Raw genomic sequence first — 21,126 nt, 5'->3', positions numbered from 1 at the left:
CACCAGGGAGGAGGAAAAATACTTCAAAAAACCTGGCTCAACAGCACATTAAAAATAAACCATGATAAGCAGACACTTGCATGCACTTTTATCAAACTCCAACAGGACTTGAAATAAAGAAAAATTTTAGAAAGTCATGATCCAAATAAAAGTTCATTAAGGCTACCTATGCTTAAAAACATAGCATAAACCGTATTGATGTTTTACTACTCTATTGGATGTAACTCCCTGACAAAATGAAGTGTTTTTTTGATCTTGTTTGGGCAGACACGATGCTGAACCTTCTCACTTGCAGGTGCATTAGAAAACAAATTTTCACAATCAAGCCACATTCAACACTAACAGTCTTAACTTGTCCAAGATTTTTGCCTAATGTCTGGAAATAAAAAGCTCTCAAGAAAAGGTTTTGCTGTTAGTAGGTCAGGGACTTGAGAACACTAAGTGGAAATAGGTGTGGCATTCTGACCAAAACCAGTTCAGTTTTCGGGGGGGGGGGGGGGGGGGGAGATGTTCATAAAATCCTTTGAGAAGAGAGGTCAAGAAGATCAGAGAAAGAACTCTTTTATCCACACCTTAAATACAGTGGTTTCACTAAAAGCAGAGAGGCACTTAAAACTATTATTTATAAAAAAAAATGTAAGAGAAAACTAGACTAAGAGATAAAATCACACTTAAAATAGAACTTGAGTAAGTTCATCTAGCTGCCTTTATTATAAGGCTTACAATTTTGTTAAGGATCTTCTGCACAAAACTCAACATGTATTTTCTCCCTATTAAAGAAACCTAAAAACACCCTAAAAATTACTTTTAATTAGTTCTCTCATGTTCTTCTCCAATATATTGAACTTTTACAAGAATACTGTAAACACTGAATTTAAAAATCCAAGCTGTCACGCTGATGGCTTACAGAAGACTGTTCTCACAGCACAGCTGCATTCATCTCGAGAACTCCACAGAAATGTAACTGTACCTTAAGTTTCAGAAGGTAATGCACGTTATACAGTATTTTCACATCAACTTGGTTCCCACTACATCTTAACCACCAGTATTAGCTACTACGTTCCCATGTCAGATACTACGTCCAACTCCACTCTAAATGTCAAATAATCCAATTTCAAACCAGGCTGCACAAATGGTGACAACTAAAAGCCATTTAAACTTCAAGCAAGACAGTTCATTGCATAATAATCATTCAGTCCCTGAACGTGGATTACAATGACAGCATTGGTAGTTATGGACTCTAAAATAACAAGAGGACTCGCCTAAATGGTCTGTGAGTACTCCTAGTATGCTAGAGGCAACAACAACAAAAAAATATTTTACCACTCTTTTAGTCCAAGTTTTAATGCCTCTTAACAGACCAATTCAGTACAGGGTAGTTTCTTTTACTACTTTTCTCCTCATGGAAAACATTCAGGAAAAAAGTTTATGTTATCATCTAGACAAAATGCTTTTTTGCACGTCTCAAATCTTAAAACAGGAGAGAAACTGGAAAACAAGTCTGCCGGTATATAGAAAGTTTCTAAACCCAATGCAAGTCAAGACAACTCAACATCTGATAAAGCTACATGGCTGTTCTAGTTACTACTAGCCACAAAGAAACATTCCATACACGTTCATGAACAACTAAATTAGTATGTTTCTATTTATTCATCTTTGCTTTATTCCAGCCACTAGTGGTCTGGATGAAGGCACACAACTCTTCTTTAACAAGAACAGCCAAGGCTTTCTCTTCCAGCCACAACAAAGGACATCTCCATGTATCTCAGAACATCCCCCGTCAGCATGGCTGAAGTAGTTTTTTTGAGGGTTTTGTTGGTAGTGTTTTAAAATCATGAAAGCTTCTCAGCTTTAACTTCTCATATATATCTTTATTATAAGCAGAAAAATGAAAAGGATTTCTTGGGTCCCCAAATCCAGCTTCCTCCTGCTGAAGGAAATTACATTGTGTAGCCCTGAGTACGCACGTACTCAACCAAGGTAAGTCTTTAAGGTGCTTATCTTCTCTTGAGGAAAGATATTCTAATAAGCTGCTTTTCTTTGAGTGGGGTGAACAGAAAATAGGTATTTTTAAGACAGAAAATACACCCCTTTATATCCTTTCATAACTTCAGTGCCCTTGTTTTTACACAAGCATTGTATTTGAGATAAGTAAAGGCATTAACTAAATTAATGTTTGCTCACTCAACCCTCAGAGTGTTTACAGAAAAAAAAAAATACAACTAACATCCTCTCTGCCTATTTTGCTGAAGTTAAGACAAATATCATCAGTTTCACTTCCTGGTTCACCTTTCCCCTGATAATCCTAGTTTGTGCTTCAGACTGAATTCCCCTTTTGTGCAGCCCAAGTGATCAGACAGCCATGCGGTGCTCCACATGTAGCCTCAGCAGCAGCAACTACAACTGCTCATTTCCCTGTCTCCACTGGAGTACACTACCCAGAATCGCTTTCCACAGTTATTGCTTTATTGTTCAGATGTCCCAATCATATCTACATCCTTGCGCAAAACCTTGCCCATGCACTTTTCTAAATGACAGGCTTTCAGCATATGAGCTTTCTACGTTACAGCATGCTATTTCTGTATTCACGGCCACCAAAGTATTCCTGTAGATTACTGTACTCTCTATTAGTGAAGGCAAGAACTCATCCCACATTCAAGAGTGTTTAAGAATAGAAGAGGCAAGATGCACTGAAATAAGAAGAGTAGAAATTTTACTGCTGTTGCTCAGATTTTCAAATGACTTCAGACTTCCTATTCTCTTCCCACTGGCAGGAGTTTGAAGGGTAGTATACAATGAAGTATTTCTTCACTCACAGCCAAGGCAACTGTTCTTCTCCCCTATAACCAAGTAGTGCTTTTGGGTACACTGCATGACATCATTAGCATGCTTTTAATTAAAAACTTCCCAGCTGGATCCACTGATCTGCACATCAATTTTAGTCCAAATCTGGAAACTTAGTTCATTTGCATATGCTTCTACCACCACCTCTAAAGAGCTCTGAAAGCCAGTATCAAAAAAAAAAAAAAAGCTATTTAAGGCATTAGTAGGATCTCAAACTTCAAGTTAAGTTAACATTGCTTTCTTTTTAATCCAAAGATGCATTGCTGCATTCTTTAAGCCAGACCCATTTTCAAGTTTGCCATTCCATTTACTCTTTTCCCTCAAAAAATACTTTAGTATGTCTAAAACATACTTGCACAAAACTGAAACCCACAAAAAAAACCTGTGTGTAACATCAGCTGAACTTGGGCATTACAAACAATAAACACAACGTTCCCCAGAGATAGCTCCATTTGAGAGCTGTGGTTCCATGCTGTTTCAAGCACAAACACTGACAACAAAGGTAAAGGAGCAAGAAAGTGAGAGGTGACCATTTAAACCAGGAGAGTATTTATACGTGAAGGGAAGTTACTAATATTTTGACAAATAGGGAAGAGAAGAAATGAATACTACTTTCCAATTTCTATTCTCCATGAGAAAGTTACCTCAATAATAGAAACTGCATTCACTTGAAATTTCAGTTTTTATATTAACTGTCTCATACTCACCTAACACACCCTCAACCCAAAAACAAGCTCATGGAAGAAAGGCGATTTTGGGGGTTTTATTTATTTTAAAGCCTTATCCATTTTCAGACAACTCAATCTGAAGGATTCCAATAAGCTAAAAAGACCACTAGGCTCTCCCTTACTTCTTTCCTAGCAGCCACATCTGACGCCAGGTTATTCAGTTGACTCCTTGTCACTGTCACAGTGCTGAAGCACATCAACAGAAGCACCCCAGTCTCTCGCAGTTATCAACAGGGAAGAGGAACAAGTTTTCCACAATACTTAAGTTGTAAACTCTTCCATCATTCAGATGATGACAGCTGCAGACAAAAAAAGAACTGTACACCCTGACAGTCTAAGCCATGTAAGAGATGGACTATTTTGTGCACGTCAAAGTCAAAGCAAATGCTAAGCACAGCCTTAAGCAAAGCACTGCCTAGAAATGAAGTATGACAGTCTCCAGCAAGAGCCTCTCTTGCAGCTAACCATCTAATCCTTTCATCAGCCAAAGATTTAAAAGGGAAAAAAAAAAAAAAAAAAAAAGGCATTCTGGGCTATTACTGTACCTTAGGAGGACTTTGACATAAGGCTTCAGAGTTATGATTTCTTCTCTCTCATTTGAGCAGATCAGGAGAAAAAAAATTAATGACACATTAACAATTTTTGCATATTTGAAATTACTTGGAATATGGAAGCAAGGCATCAATAGAATTGTACAAAACCAAGTGATAATATTAAAAGAAGTTCTATTAACAGTAGTTCAGGATTCCAGCCTTCCACAGTAGCCTCATGTGTACACTGAAGACGACTGTAGCTTTGAGAGGCACAAAAAAGAGAAACATATGTTTAGTTCTAGTCAAAGTTTCCACACCAAATGGGAAACCATTTATCAGTACACATTATCATTTTTGCTCTGAAGTATCTTTATAGTTTCTCATGTAAGAACTCTAGACTTGACAGTTTCACACATCCCTCTTACTTGTATGTCAAAAAGCCAGGTCAACTAAAATCCCTAAAGTCTAAAGAGTATAAAAGTGAGAAAAGGCAACACTTTGATTTTCAAGGTCCACATCAAATATTTGAACTGTGAAACAAAGCACTAATAAAATTAAAAGACTGCATCTATCTACGCTCCGTAGACGACCAAAAATTTATTTTCTTCCTTGGATCATATTCTATGCAACACCTGGTTTCTACATGCAATCTTCAGACACTTGCCTATTTATTAAATAAAAATTTAAGTACTGTGAATAGACAGTTATGTATTAAGGGATGAATATTCTTCAGGCACTGGCATTATACGGTATAAGTAAACTCTTTTGATGTAAGTTCTTTTGGACAGACACCCCCTATCATAAGCTTGGTACTTAGACCGCTGCTGCAGTATGGTCCTGGTCTACACTTGAAGCTCCGAGCACGTCTTCACTTGTGCTAAATTCTTTTGTGTTGAAGTAAGAACCACAGGATCAAAACTGGTGAAAGAAAGCATTGTTTTTCTCAGGACCCACATGAAGTAAGCTCTAGAGATCCCCCAAAGAAAGTCTGTAGTTCTCAGCTGCAGTACAGGAATACCAAACCAGATCAAGCTTTCATTTTAACAGCACTCAGGTCAAAAAGTAAAATTAGCAGACTTAAACCTCTGATTAAATACACAGACTTCCCAACCATACTAAGCTTTTCCAAATACAGTACATTTACCTAAACTCCAAGACTAAGGAAGTTTTTAGGCTAGATACAAGGAAGAATTTTTTTTTTTTTTTTTTTTTTTTTTTTTTTTTTTTTTTTTTTATGATGAGGGTTGTGAAACACTGGAACAGGTTGCCCCATCCCTGGAAACATCCAAGGTCAGGCTGGACAAGGCTCTGAGCAACCTGATCTAGCTGAAGACATCCCTGCTCATTGCAGGGGGGGTGCACCAGATGACCTTTAAGGGTCCCTCCCAACCAAAACTATTCTACAATTCTTTCAAAATTAGAACATCATGCCAAGGTTATGACAAACCACTGCATATGCTAAATTCCCAGACTGAAGCTAACCTCTCAAGATTATCTAGCCTTTAAGTGTTAATAGATGTGGGCAGTTTCACAGACCCTCATGTCCACAGCCAGTAACTGCCAGCAAGCTGCCAGTAGCATGGGGCCACTTCATCCCAAGGGCAGAACTAACAGGATCAGTGTGCTATAACTGAAATTCATCCCAAGACCATGCAGAAATAATACCATAAGGGACCACAGTCTGCCTTAATTAAAACCTCTCCAAACTTCTATATATGAACTACCTGGCAAACTTCTTCATTTTTAAAGCAGGCACTACTGGGAATCTGACAGCCTTCCTAATGAATTCCAGTGCTCCCGTTGTTCTTAAAAGTTCACTCAACTAACCTAAAGCATGTTTGCTGCAGTTTAAGCCCACAAATTGTTTCATCTCCAGTAGGGAAGACAACAGCTTAGTCTTTTCTTTCCAGCTGTCTTTAACGTATTTAGAGAACATTACCAAAAGAAATATCCCTTTGGTCTCCTCTAAAAGAAACCACACAAAGAGCTTTCAGCTCTCCCTTAGAGCACATTTTCTAGATCTCTGACCATCCCCTTTTGCCTGCAACTCTTCTTCCCCCAGTACAATACCAACTGCTGCACTTTAATTTAGGCTTATTAGCATGCCAAGGCGGCTAACTTCATGTACTTTACATGACATTCCTCTTAATAATCCAGCAAAAATAACGCTACTTTTGCAATATCAGCTGATTCATGGCCACTGTGCAAACAGGTATCTACCTCCAGATCTCCTGCCTTCCCAACTATCCTCACCCTGTTACATGGACAGCCAAGTCTTACTGAAGACTAGCAGACTACATCTGCCCCTGCTAAATTTCATCCTACTTCAGTACCACTGCTTTGCCAAGATCATTTTGGACACATGCTCTTCAGTCCTTGGAGCCTCTGAAGGGAATGCAATCCCCAAGTCTAGAAAGTTTACATAGATCAGCTGCAAAAAAACTTACTACTACACTTTAGAAAACTCCGCAGAACCCCCTTGACCCATCCTTCTTATTTTGGCTACGAGTCCTGATTAACTTCAAAGGAACATTTATTGTACCATGGCTGCAGACCCTTCTTAGACAAACAAAAGTCTGAGTTTCTGCCAGGATATATAACATAGTTAACAGTGTGAAAGCGAACACAGACAATATAAAGACATTTCATTTGTAAAAATAAACATACTGGGTGAGATCAAGGCGTTGCCTAATCCACTTTCCTGTCCTCAAGAGCAGTCATAAGCAAATACCCAAAGAATAACACCACAGCAATTAACAGGAGGTATGCATACAGACAGGGGCCTTAAATTATATATACACATATGCCATATATTTTAAGCACATTCAGTAACTTTACCTAACACTAAATTCCATGCTCTCCAGCACTGCATCTTGTTACCCATGTCCAACATCAGTTTATGGGAACAAAGAGCTCTCCACTGCATAAAGCTAAAAAAATGAAAATAATGCTGTGAATGAATTACTGGAGGAAAAAATTAACAGTACTCCATAAAGTACATATTTAGTGTTCTTAGTGGATGATGTGTTTTAAAACAAGCACTTTCCATGGCTGACTTCCTCTTAAGAGGCTGCAGTTACGTGGTCTACATATACTTTTCTTCAAAGAACAGCCATGGAGTGGGTCACTTTGTAAGTATCTGAAGCATAGTATTTTTTTAAAAAGGCAGTTTCAAATAACTTCTAGAGGATTTCAGCTATTTCTCTTTTAGTAGCACAAAGGAGGTTGTTTTTTTTCTTAATATTATGCCAAGACAAAGCAAAAGTGATTCATAACTGCACCAGCCTACCTTTCTGCATTCTACAGAAGAAAAACTCTAGAACTTTCAGTAGCAGCACCAACAATCAAGTCAGATCATCCAACTTCCAATTTGTCACTATAGTTCAGCTCCAGTTTTCACACCATTTAAAGGGTAACACATTATGTAACCTGTATCTCAGGACATCCAAAGAGGTACATTTTTAGAAAGAAGAACACTTCATATAAAAGTTACAAATCTGGTAGAATGCTACTACTATTGCATTAGCTCTTTCTATTTTCACTTAAAAATGGGGGAAGGGTACTATGAGGTCATTGTGTATTTTATGTTTAATTACTTACATTCCATGCAAACACAAAACCCAGTAATAAATATGGCAGAGTTGATTCCACACACAGAATAATTCCATACAATAGGGTTGAAGAAACTGGTAAGAAACAACAATGGTCAAATAGTCACTACCTGATTCTCTGCATGTTTTTTAGGTATAAGTGGCTTTCACATCAACACAGAAAGAATGAAAAATCAAAGTAAAATAGCACAAGAGATGCCCAGAGCAATTCAAAGGATTTCAACAAAAAATCTCCAGTTCAGTAACATCTGCTCTTTTCAGTGTCAGATGAAAGCTCATTATTCCTCTTCATCTGCAGACAAATTCCCCACCCCTTTATTATCTTTCCCAACAAAATCCTGGACATTATCTGAATTTTTAGAAATATGGGCCTTTGTTTTCTACTGTACTTAGGAATAACAGGTCTTTCAAATAAACCAGCCATAAAAAATTGCGTTTATAGTCTCAAAGCTATACTGTAATACCCTATGTACAGAAGTCTTCTAGAAGGTCTAGTCCTCAGCACCGACACTGTTCTTACTGCATAAATGCCCTACATCAGTTGTACAATGTAATGGACTACTGATATATTTTTTATACACTTCTCCCTCGTATTTCCTCGAAAAGTATTTGGCATACTAGCACACCAGAAAGAAATGCCACTCACTCCCTACCCCCACCCCCCACCCAAATTGCTTACTCCATTCATGCAGACTCAAGACATACCTGCAAAGTGTGAAGTGAGGGCTGCTTACCCCTGCTAACAAATCCATACACCAGCAAATCCCAGTGCATCATGATGCTGGGACTTCACTGAAAGCACTGCAGCATGCAAGAATGCTGGGAGAGGTGAAAACACCACAGTACAGAAGGCACCAGGCTGCACGGCAAGTGCAAACAGCCAAAGAAAAGAGCGTTACAACCTGTATGTTACGAGTCTTCCCAGATACTCAAACAACAATACCATGAGCGGCTTTGAAAGTAAATACAGACTTTGGTACTTATACATTAAGGTGCAAGATCAACCTACCCAAAATGTAGAAGGAGGAAAGGGCAGAGGGTTGCAGCTTCTAAATGACAGTATATGCTATATTAGCAGGAACCTTGCTTGAAATATCAACAGCATTGTCAAATCCCCATGTTTGTCATAGCAACACTACAGTAAGAATGGTTCAATGTAATGCTTTGATTGCCTAGCCAAAAAGTGACAGACAAACTATAATTTCCTTTAAAAAAAAAAAAAAAAACCACAACAGAAGAGATGTACACCTACTACAGGTGTAGGTGAGGGCTTTGGGTTTTTTTGCTTTTGCAATAATATCCAGAAAGATCCATGGGCATTGAATCCCAGCACTCAGTACACATTGTTATAGGTTCAGTAAATAGTACTGCAAAACTTTTAAGCTTGTCTTAAGCCTCCCCCTATACAAAAAAAAAAATCTGAACTCATTTAATGAAAATAAAGTCTTGTGTTAATCACATGGTGACTATGCCCTTACCTGAAAACTAACCTCTCAAGAGTTTTAAAAATACTCAATTTTAAAGCCACATACACACAAACATCTTGACAATTTATCAAAGTCAGAAAACCTATTTCCTACCTTACAAGTATGTTCTTTAACAACTGGCTTGCTGACAACCCCAACACAAAATCTGCAACCAGGAGAGAGTTCTCCCATAGTCACAACATTCAAAGAGAAAAAGGCATTTAGAGCAACAGAAGACAGCACATTAGCTTGCAACGCCACTTCTTTCAGAGCTCACTTAGCAGCATCAAAATTAAATGTTAATGCTAGCAGGATAGGACATTACCAAGTCACAGAACGTATCATGTGAAGTCAAATGAGAAACAGGTTCACTATTTCTGACAAAAAAATTATTGTTTGAGTATTAAAACATTACTTCCAAGTTTGGTCTGCAGAAATGTAAGTAGTCAACCCAGATTTGGCAGAACATTTTAAAGCAGTCTGTAAAGGCTTTAAAGCAGAAACTCTAAAGCAAAGCTTTCACACATGGTCTAGGTTTAAATTCCAGATCTCAGAAACCTAGATCATCTCCTCCCTTCCATATCATATTTCTGACAATGCATATGCGTGTGTCCTTCTCTTTACTCTTACTTTTTTTACATCTGAGTGTAAGGAGCTGCTAGAGCACAACCTACCATTATTTGTTCTCATTTGGAATCTACTGATTTTGAATTGATCTGCCAGGAACCCCTTCCTGATTCCAACTGCTCTTTAAAAAGAACAAACAACCCACACACAAAAAAAAAAACCAAACTAAAAAAATCCACAAAAAAACCCACACACCAAAGCAAATGCCCCCACAATGTCCAAATAAACTAAAAGGCATACGTAGCTACTACATGTTCTAAAGTAACTCTAGAAGAAATTTCTATTTTGTAATTATGCCAAAAAGAATAAAAATCAGGCTTTCAATTTTGAAGTGGAGGCAGTGTCATTGTCTCAATACAAGTATTTATAAAGTATCGTAATTACAAAAAGTTATGGACTGGCACAAACATCTCTCCGCTGCTCCCTTTTAGAGCTGGCCCACTGTAATAAAAACTTAGAGTCAATCATGAACTGCTCAAACATTACTAGTGACAAAATGAAATAGTGTATTATAAAAAAATCCAGACTATTACATAAAGCCAAAGCATTGACACCACACAGTGTTGTTTGTTGCCTCATGAATACCTACACCTGTCTGCAAAAACCCGCAAGTATTTCAAATGTGGCACCTGAGAAAACAGCTGCCATTCTTTTGCTGTCACCAAGCCCAGCAATGCCCTTATCAGCTTCCAGGGACTCAAAGCCAGTAACTCCAGCCAAAGAGAAGCTTTAGTCTATGAAGTTGAGTCTTTCATGAAATAGATTTGGTGGTATTTGTTACTCTAAGAAGATCTTCCATTATGCCAACTACGTTTCTAAAGCACAGTCCAACTGAACGACACTCAGAGAATTTGCTGGTGAACATTATTACTCAGACATGTAAAGACTCCAACAAACACACTCAACTGTCAGCCTCACATCACTTGCATAATAAAAATTTAACACAACCTCAAACTCACTCATGCCTAGTGTACTGGTCAAGGAAGAGCAAGCTCTGAGTTGAGCTCAATCTAAAAATGCCGGTACCTTCCCCTTTGGGAGTTACAATCAAAGCTCTCCCTGACCTCTCACTGATGCACATCATCTAAAGTTTTGGCCAAAAATTTCTGGAATAGTAAAGTTCTCCCAGTCTGCACAGATCTCATGCTTTTGTCTCTAGTACATTCACTAGTCGATCCACTAGAAAAACAGAAGAAACCACCTAGCTTTCCACGGGCCTTTAAAGCATTTCCCCAAGACTCAAATCAACTCTGCAGCCCGTTGTGGTTACTAAAACATGTACTCCAAAATTAACAACTTCTGTAAACTGATTTCAAAGTCTCTAAAACTGAAAGTTGACTAGTAAGGTTTCTGTATTCTCTGAGGAACACGGGGGGGGGGGAAAGCTATTAACTTGCAACTACTACACTGCAATGCACTATACATACCCACGGCTCCCAAGCCAGTACATACAATCATGAGTAAGATTGCAAGATTAGAAGTGAGATGATACAATCTTCTCAAGGACAACATCATTTTCCGCTTCTTTAGGTTTCAATTGAGCAATTGTATATATAAAGAAAAACCATTCCAGAAGCCTTACATCTGCTCACCTGCACTTATGCCTTGCCAGAAAGCCTTTATTCTCTCAGCAAGGCATAAAAACATTCTTTCTGATGCCGATACTCCAACTCTCCTAAGCGTGGGGAAATTCATTTATGGCTACGGACTTCATTCACAGGGATACAGATCTGTGCCAAATGATTCATGTTTATTTGGCCAACAACCAAATAATCTGCTGATTTAGCCTGATGAATTTGTGTCCCCTTCCACCCTCAAGGAAACCCACTCAATATAGGTCAATTAATTGTGTTACTTTTGGGTTTTATAGATACAAAACACAAATGAGGCACGTGAGAGATGGGATACAAATAATAACATAGGTTATATGTAACTGTTTGCAGCAGGGTGCAAATCAAGAAAACCAAACAGATTGGTGCTATCAACTGCAACTAAATAGTTTTTCCTCTTTCTACACTGCAAGAAAAAACAAATTCTTCTTTGCAGCAACAGTCATATTTTAATTTATCTTTCTGCAAAACATATTCTTGGCCTCTCTGAAAATTAAACAATTGCCTGCATTCCTGGCAGAAGATATTTCTTTGAACTACAGGGCTTGTAGCCGACCAGAATTACATTCCTACTAAAAAAGTCAAAAGAGACTATGTTCTACAGTTGTGGCTGTAAGAAGTCTGCCTTGGTTGGAAAAAATTCAGCTGCTTCCCTTCTGGTTATACCTTCAGAGCCAACATCCAACTTCTCTCCTTCTAAGTACTCTGATCCAAAAGCCTGTGGCAACTTTTGTCACTATGCTCAGACACTTATCTCTGTGCATGCACAGGAGCACAGTATTCCTAAGTCCCATACACCCTCTACAACATTATTTATCCAGTGGTATCAATCAGGAACATCCTCCCTTCCTCTTCTGATCAGCTGGTCTCTTATTATGACCACATACTGTCAGGCACCTGGACTACTAACAGGTTTCTTCAAATCCACCCAACTGCCTCAAGAGACACGTCCGTCAAGCAATGTAACTATACTACTACATGTTCCTGTGATGCATTACATTTAAGAGACACTTCACAGAGTAAAAAATAAAACCAATGGAAGCTACCTAAAAAAAGGAAAAATACTAGCAGCTACCTCTATAAATAATTCAATTCTACCTTATCGTAATACCAGCATAACAGTCATTCGCTACTTTCAACATGACTACATTGGTCATTAAAACCAACAAAGCAAAAGACATTTGGCCCTATCCAGACCTATTACAGAGCTGTGAAACTATTTTTCTTCGCTGTAATTTCACTGAAGTGAATTTCCTATGGCAGGCACAAAGGCCCTCCACAACCCCACAGCACTATTTCTTCAGCTAAACTGATTCCACGTTACTGATGCAGAAACCCTGCAAATCATCAAAAAAAATTATCACAAGAAAGATACCTACCTGGCAACTCACTTTTACCTAGTTAATATCAGCACACTAGCCAAGTGCATGTGCAGGACACACTGGTACTGGTATTAACAGCCCCTCAGCTGATGGGGCTAAGCCAGAACATACTGGGCCCTCTGCTACAGTGAGGTGGCAATACTCTTGGCAAGGACCAGTGCACTCCCTTCAGAAGGAGCTGCTGCTGTATGGGGGTTTTTTTTGTTTTGTTTTTTTTTGGGGTTTTTTTTTGTTTTTTTTTTTTACAAAAGGCCCTTGGTGCTTGACACTGACAAGCTATCTTACCACTTTCCTTTCTTACATTGTAAGACAGACTAGGTGAGAACACAAATTGCCTTAAATGCTTAGATCTACTTCCCGTCTGCAAGAGATAAAAGTACAGAATGAACTGCTTTGCTTTATTTCCTCTTCTGAACAACAGACAAGTCATCTGTGGCAAGAGCACCTAATGAAAAGATTCTTTGATAGCACTGATCATACAAGGAAAAAAAAAGCCACTGTCCACTTCTTTTAGAGGCACATCGGTATGACTTCTGGGCATCCACATTTTTGACAGTTCTCAGAGGGTGATACAGAAATGCTTTCAGTAAGGTCTCCAACATGGATTTCTGTCAAAATCATCTCACCTCTCCTACTGCATAGGCAGAACATCACACAGCAGCACGGTCAAAGGCTGTAGTATCAAGTCAAACATGCCCTGCCTCATAGACTACAGCTAGATAACTGACCCTCTCTCTCCATGGCGTGGTAAGCTCGTACCAACAGGAGCAGGAGGGATCCTGAAGATTTGGTGAAAGCTGTTCTTTCACATAGAGTGGTTACCAATATAGAGTTCACAAAAGCTTCAGGTAGAGCTTCATTTTAGGCTTCTGTTTAATGAGATACAGCAGTGCTGACCAGGAATACCTCATCTGAGCACAACTATGATGTTGTATCCGTTGCTCACAGAAGTGTTATCTTGCCACCATGTCTCACACCTTTCCCGCCTTAAGACCAGATTGCTTCAATGCACTCAATATACGGTTACACTTTAAATCACTTCAAAAAATATAAAGTGGCACAGATCATCAGCCCTCCAAACTTAAGCCCTCCCCAAGGGCAGTATGCAGCACTTTGGCAACAATCTCCATCAGATGAGAAGTGCCAAGGGGGTTCCCAGTTTTGCACCCAAAAAGAGGGTGTCTGACCTGTACAGCACTCACGGGTTTGAGCCTTTATGTCTGAGGGAGTATCTTCCCTTGCCACACTGTGAAAGCTGTTATTAGCATTTATTTCCAGCATGCGTAAATAAAAGAGCATCTATTTGTGCAGCTTACTGAAGAGCTGACAAGACAAAATTCTAGATTTTATATGGACTTGGGTCAAACAAAAATGAGGAGAGCTGTTTTACAAGACATTTAAACTTTCAATAAGCTCCTTTTCATAGACACTAAGGTTTGTTCATCTTTCAAGCCTGCACTGGGCTGATGCTCATTAAATTCAGAAAGCAGCCAAGTAGCTCCACCAGCCATAGAACTTCTGCAGGAGACAGCCACTTTAGCACTTCCCACACTAGCTATGGGTGACAAAGTCCTCAGAGTAAAGTTAATTTTTTTAACAAAAACAAAAGGGAGAGAACTCCAAAAAAATGTTCAAGTCTTAAGTCTACAGAAATTTCTGGAAACTCAAAGGTAACAGACCTTCAATTTAAAATGGGACTCATCAAGTCATTCAAAGCAAAAAGACTGCAACAGCTTGAACCAAGAGGTTACTAGTGTTCTCCAACCACACTGCACATTATTAGGTAACGTGTTCAAATAATTAAGGGTTTAGCATAAATTCAGTTTCAGAAAGTGCTAGAGCTGGTCACAGCACAAAGCTTTAACTAGAAGCTTTTTGCAGGCACAGATACCCTATAGGCTTTCAAAAATCTTCTTTACATCACTCATCCATCCAGTTCAAGAAAGAACATGGGGTGAGGCAACAGCAATAGCCAATAACCCACAGATCTGTATCATTATGAAGACCTGCAATGAGTAAACTGGACACCAGTATTGGAAAAATCCTCTATGTTCTACCTAAAATAGCACTTAGAGATGGAATATATCAAATTTAAAGAACTCTTAGGGCAGCAGAAGGAAACCCTTCACCCTGTGGGGTGATCTTCAGCAATAGATGCTGAAGAACTCCCTTCCTTATCCCCTAAGAGAAAGATCAGAGTACATCAACTACTGCTGCTTTGTGATACCTACAAGGCCCTACCAAGTTAACGGATGAAGTGATGTAACAACTTCCAGCGCCAGGACACATACCGGCAAGGAACAGACACCATAAGCCATATGGGTTTCCACAACTGTGTAAGAACGTGAATGGTTAAAATATTGCTAATAAATACAAAGTCGAATCAATTGATAATACAAAAGATGATCACCTCCAGGAAGCTGCATAGGGAAGAGAACACACACAAAACAGTGATGGAATAAGAAGAAAAGGTTCAGGATAAACCCCAGTAAGTCTCACAACACCACCAAAAAAAACACAAACCACCAAAACACAACCACCAAACCACAAACCCACAGAAATAAGACACAAGGGTCATAGCAGAATAACTAACCAACTTATCATCTGACAGGTTCCATTCGGCACACCTCACTTTTTTTTTATCAGTGATTTTTTTCCTGAACTACCCCTAATGACATGAATAAAGAGAATATAGTTTCCCAGTGTTAGAATTAAGTACAGCGAGCAGCAGTTTTATTTCTTTTCAAAGTGCAAGGCATGAGTTTGGGGCACTGTAGCACAAGACACATTTCACTGTAGCGCACGTGGCGATTAACTGACCCCGTTAGTGCAATTTTTTCATGTCTAGGCATGAGGAAAGCTGTTCACCCAGCAGCAGTCAGAAAGCTGGACAGGGCTAGGATCGGCGACGGCCAGACACATAATGCTCAGCAGGCTTCTGGAAGGGAGTAATCTTCTTCTCTCCAGCAAGGACAGCAGGATGGGCAGCTTCCAGTTTCAGAAACCAATTAGGCAGAAACTGCTATCAAAGCAACAGAGAGGGCCCTACCCTAACTGGGTTGAGAAACAGAAGGTAGCATTATCTCAATTGTTTTGCCAGTTTCAACAGCCCCACTCATTCCTTCTCACTTAAGTTGCCCAGGGTGCTCTTTTCGAAGGCTCTTCCCACACACCTACCTGGACATCACACAGTATTAAATTAAGCTTGTCACCTAAATGCCACATGCTACCTAAGCAGCAGTCACTTATGTCCTGAATTGTGGAGTGGCTACTAACACAGCAACAAACTCACAGACTTTATTTCTTCATGAACCACATTTTAAAGAGCTGTTACAATAGTGAAAGATGCGCCATGCTCAAACACCAGCAGTAGTACCATGTGTGAGCAGTACACAGCAATATAGGTTTACCAAGCTGAAGTGCTTCTGCAAGATTATAGAGTGCAAAACCCTGTGAATTTAAGAAAAGAAAAAAACTTAAACAAAACCCAAGTTTGGCACCACCATAACATTCTTTCAGAGAGTCCAAGATTAATTATTACAAGATTGTCCTTTAGATTTTGCAACCAAAAGTACATGTACAACATCAGAATTAACTAAAGCAAATAAAATTGCCTTCCTCACCCTCCAAGTTAACAAATTGTGCATAACCAAGTACAGAGTCATGACATTCACACATGGAGCAAAAAACTCTTCATGGCCAGCATTAGCCATGACATTATTTACTGCAGACCAACAAGATAATTGGCTACAGTTACAATAAGTAATGTTGTCTACAAGGACTTGGTGTTACTTGAAACACTTATTTTTCCAGAAGCTCAGGGAAGGAACAAAAAAAATTTAAAAATCAATTCCACAGTCATTAGATGAAAATTCTCCACAAACTTTGCAACTTCTATTTTTATACAGATATTTTTGGTCATGTGTTGCATGACTACCCTCTATATTTCAGGATTATTTTTGTCCCATTTGGGAAACAATGTACAACTGGAAGCAATGCAAGAACTAGGTAAAGAACAAAAGAAAGCTTCAAGCTCATACCTCTTCTCTTACAGTATAACCAGCAGGTTGATAGTATCAGCAAGTGGAGAACTGGAAGCTCATCTCCCTCTTGCCCTGTTGAAAGACAGGCTCAACACAAGGAGCTCACACACTTCTTTTTTGGGGCAGAGAAAGCCTACAAACCCAGCAACACAGCCCTGCACAAAGAATTACCTACTTGAAAATTACTTCAATGTAGAAATTCATATGGTGGGGTGGAAAGAACAGCTGAGTGACTCCAAAACCACCAAAATATAAATACAGAAAAAAACCCAATAGATTTCAGAAGATGCTAGACTCTGGTATGGCTTGAAAGAGATACAAGAAGGGCACAGGGCTCCTACACTTGCAGAGATGTTAAAATCCTTGTAACGTCTATTACAGAGTAAGGAGAGCAGCATGCATGAGAATTCATCACCCAACAGGCAGAGGAGAACCAGCTGCTGGTGATCGCCCATCCATCCTTTCATTCCTGGTTCAGGCTTTCTTACCAACTTCTGAGAACAAAGTCTCATAAATAATACAGGGAAGAGATGAAAAATCCTTCCTCACTCTTTCTCCCCCACACACCTTGGGGAGAAGGGCAATCACTTGTACCTGTACTGTTCTAGTACTGCTCCTCCCAGGTAACACAAGGATCATTTTATCAATCCTTTCCTCATCACTTGGATACATCCTTCCTAGGTAACTGTTGCAGTGCTCAGGGAGGAGCAGCAGTAGCTGCAGAGACACCAGAGAAAGAGTGACTTCATCATCTAAATTCAACACTACTCCAGACTTCGAAATAAAAGCAAAAATGTTAATGTCAAGTCAGGTTTTGCTTCCTGATCACTCAGAAAAGATCGGCACCAAGACAGATGTACCAAAGATGTCCAAGAGACTCAAAAGATACCAATCCATCAATTTTCACCTACCTCACAAGGACTCTTTTGTCCCAGCTTTCACTCGAAAAAGCTCAGAATGTAACAAAGTAACCGATATAACTAAGTCTGTAAATATATAGCAAAATGAAAGATGCAAGCAATCTCTCTGTTCACCACACAAGTGATTTCCCCTCCCCCTTGCCACCTCAAGCACTCAACACTGGTAATAGGTAGCTTGCTACATCATGCCATTAGATGCTACCAAAACTCACGAGAACCAGAAAAATATAACCCTTTTTGACACCCAGACATTTTTCTCTCTTACAACGCAATAAAAAAAGTTAACTTCCTGAACCATCTTACATGGATGACTTAACTGAAAATATAGGCTGCATTTCCCACAGAGTCCTTGTATGCAATTCTCTTGCTTTGTTCTGACTTTTTTTTCCCAGACAGCAGAAGGACCAGGAGCACATGACTAGAGCGACTGTGGGGGTTATCACAAGTGCATGTGCTTTATGCTACGGCCTTTGTTTCTCCCTCAGCATTATACACTTGGGATTGTTTCATATTTGCAAACTTGTTAGTCTGCATCAGTTAGCACCCTCTTCACAGGCAAGCATCTGTCTAGTCTTTACCTCAAATAAACGGGAAAGGAACATCAATGACCTTTCAAGAATCAAGCTGTAGAGCTTGAATAAAACAAAATTAGTTGCTGAGCCTGACAGGTCTAGGTCTCAGTTGGTTTAGACAGCCACCTGCAGAAATACTGATCAACAAGACCTGCTTCCTATTCCACACACGCATAAAGTAAATCAATAAATTAAAATGGAGTCACCCACTTTCTCCATACAAATCAAGAATCCTTAATAAGTTGTCACGCTGGACCTGATCAAACATATGTTCTTATGTTACTAATGGGTGTAGTTAGCGTATATATGGGGGTTTTTGGGTTGTGGGTTTTTTTTTTTTTTCTTTTTTTTTTTTTTTAATGCTGCAGGCAAGCTGATCATGCACATACAAGGTAGACTACAGACCCCGAGCCAAACGTTCTCTTCAAGGCTTCAACTGCAGTGGAAGACATTTCCGTGCAGAAAAACATCAGAATTTCTGATCTGTCAAAAAGCTCACAATCTTACAGCGCTTCGTCATGAAATGCATAAAACGATGTGATACATGCACGCATGCACAGACAGAGCCATGTCAGGTGTGGCTGTACGCAAGTATCAAATAGATCAATCAAATGGTAATGCATATCAAGCATTCCCGGTCCCATAAAGATGCCACCCTGCGTGTCTGTGAGAAAGATTAAGATATCTCTGAAAACTACACTATTAATGCAAATCTTGCAGAACAATTTAGTTGTTACGGTGAACACATTCAATTGAAGAGTTAAGAAATTCCCTATTATAAGCATATAGCCATCTTTAGCGACTCTGAACAGGGCCTTTTTCCATTCCCACTGTACATTTCTTCAGATTTATTAAATATTTTTACCTCACATAAACCAGCTAACCCCACCAGCTAGAACACGAAGGATGGGCACATATTAAACACAAATTCCAACATGCCTATACAGAATAAAAGCACAGGCCTCATTCTTTAAAATATTCCTCTCATCAGAAAACTGGAAAAGGCACGCCAAGCTCGAAATAACTACTCCCTAGGCTCACACAGCAAAATAACCATTTTCTTATCCCCTGTATTGAGCATTTTACCAGAGCCTGGAGGATATTAGAGAGACACCTTTTGTAAGCTCCCCTCCCCCTCTTTTTTTTTTTTTTTTTAAAAGGGCTGGACTAAAAGGTGCTCACACCCGATCTACGGGTGCATGGAAAAATCTTCCAAGCTCTCTCCTTCAGAGGGCTTTTAAATCCATAAGGAACGCGAATGTCACAGCCCTACCTGTGTGCCCGCAATTCGTTTCCTCTTTTCGAAGGGGAAATGAAAAGGAAACGCAGGCGACGGACCTTCCAATCCGTTCCACAAAGGGGGGGGGCGATAAATAAAATAAAGGGGTTTTAATTAGCCAGAGGCCGCTCACAAGGCTGGCAGCGACCAGAGGCGAAGGAAGAGGACAAACCACCGGGCGTTTTTCGCCCAGCAGGCCCCGAACGGAGCGGCGGCGTGCGCCTATTCAAGGTTAATGGGGAAGGGGGGGAAGGGGAGAGAAAGGAGCTGCCTCCGCCGGGCCGGGGCCGCTCCCCCGCCGCCCCCGCTCCCCGCCCGGGCCCGGTCAGGGACTGAGCCCCGGCCCGGCCCGCCGCCCCCCGCGGGATACTCACGGCTAACTTTCATGCTGCCGAAGGCCGAGGGCTGCTGCACCGGCTTGCAGCTCTCCGCGAAGGAGGTGGTCCTGGGCCGCCCGGACATGGTCTCCCGCTCCTGCTCTGCCCCGATCACCTCTCTCTTCCTGCCTTCCCCCTCCGCCGCGCCCCGGCGGCTCGGCGGGCCCGCCTGCCGCTGCCTCGCTCGCTCAGCTGGAGGAGACGGGCGGGACGCGCCACATGAAACGCCGGGCCCCCCCCTTCCCCCCCCCGGGGAAGCCCCCTCCCCTCTCGGTCTCTGTGGCGCTCTTCGCCCGGCTGCTGCTTCTTCCTCCTCCTCACGCCGCCCGTTTCTCACAAAACCATCCTTCCCGGCCGCGCCGGTGGGTCCGAGAGCCGCCTCCGCCCAGTCCGCAGCCCCCCCGGCGCCGCTCCCGCTCCCGGCCGCGAGCGAGGGGGGTTTGCTAGGCCTCGCTGCCCCCACCCTGGGCGCCAGTCACATGGGGCGGAGGCTCACGGCCCGGCTCCTCTGATCCCGCCGCTGCGTTTCTCTCTTCGGCTTTTTTTTTCTTCTTCTTCTTTTTCTTCCGCCTCTTCCTTCCCCCTCCCCTCTCCTCTCCTTCCCCCTCGCCTCTGAGGGAGGCGGCAGGGAATGGGACTATTTTTTCCCCGGCGGAGGGATCTCGAGGCTCCCGGAGCCGCCGGCAGGAGGTGATGCGGCCGCTCGGAAGAGGATCCGGCAGGGGCGATGGGATCCGCGGCGGGCGGAGTAGGGGTGAAGCGGTCCGGGCGGCCTCGCTCGCTCGCTGAGTCTTCTCAGTGCGGCGCTGAGGCGGCGGCCACGGCGCGGCTCCTCATTGCGCCCGCAGGGGCAGCTGGCGGCGGCTCAGGCTGGGGACGCTGCACTGCGGGCGGTGGCCGCCGGCGGCGGCGCAGGCCATGACGGCGGCGGCTCCCCGGCTCCTCCTCAGCCGGCTTCAGAGCGCTGGCGGCGGCGGTTGCTGCTGCTGCTTCCCCGGGCGTCCAAGGCACATGGGACTAGCCCGCCCGGCTGAAGCCTCCTGCCGCTCCCTCCCGGCGCCGGCTGCCTCCCGCCGGGCCCCCCTCCCCGTTTCTGCCGATTAGTCCCTTTGTCCCCGCTGCTGCCTCCGCTGC

At 41.5% G+C, this 21,126-nt stretch overlaps 1 protein-coding gene and 1 long non-coding RNA gene across 5 annotated transcripts in view; both read right to left on the bottom strand.

Moving 5' to 3' along the window:
- GSK3B (glycogen synthase kinase 3 beta) overlaps positions 1-20,222 on the bottom strand; it is a 151,115-nt gene extending 130,893 nt beyond the window's left edge. For 2 of the 4 annotated variants that reach the window (XM_080391206.1, XM_080391207.1), the window contains exon 1: positions 19,990-20,219. In XM_080391206.1, coding sequence (XP_080247332.1) covers positions 19,990-20,077 — 88 coding nt within the window. In that variant the 5' untranslated portion in view covers positions 20,078-20,219. Of the gene's footprint in view, positions 1-19,989 lie in introns of all 4 variants that reach the window. The other 2 variants (XM_080391205.1, XM_080391208.1) reach the window with 2 other exon arrangements.
- LOC308065360 lies at positions 493-12,987 on the bottom strand. Its single transcript, XR_013928750.1, has 2 exons — positions 7,395-12,987; positions 493-7,035 (listed from the first exon to the last, which is right to left on the bottom strand). It is a non-coding gene; the product is annotated as an uncharacterized lncRNA (long non-coding RNA).
- Positions 20,223-21,126: the final 904 nt, after the last annotated feature.

This window comes from Falco punctatus (assembly GCF_963210335.1).
Source record: "Falco punctatus genome assembly, chromosome: 6".
NCBI lineage: Eukaryota > Metazoa > Chordata > Aves > Falconiformes > Falconidae > Falco > Falco punctatus.
Note: the sequence above shows the minus strand (reverse complement) of the source record. Positions and strands in the feature narration are given on the sequence as shown.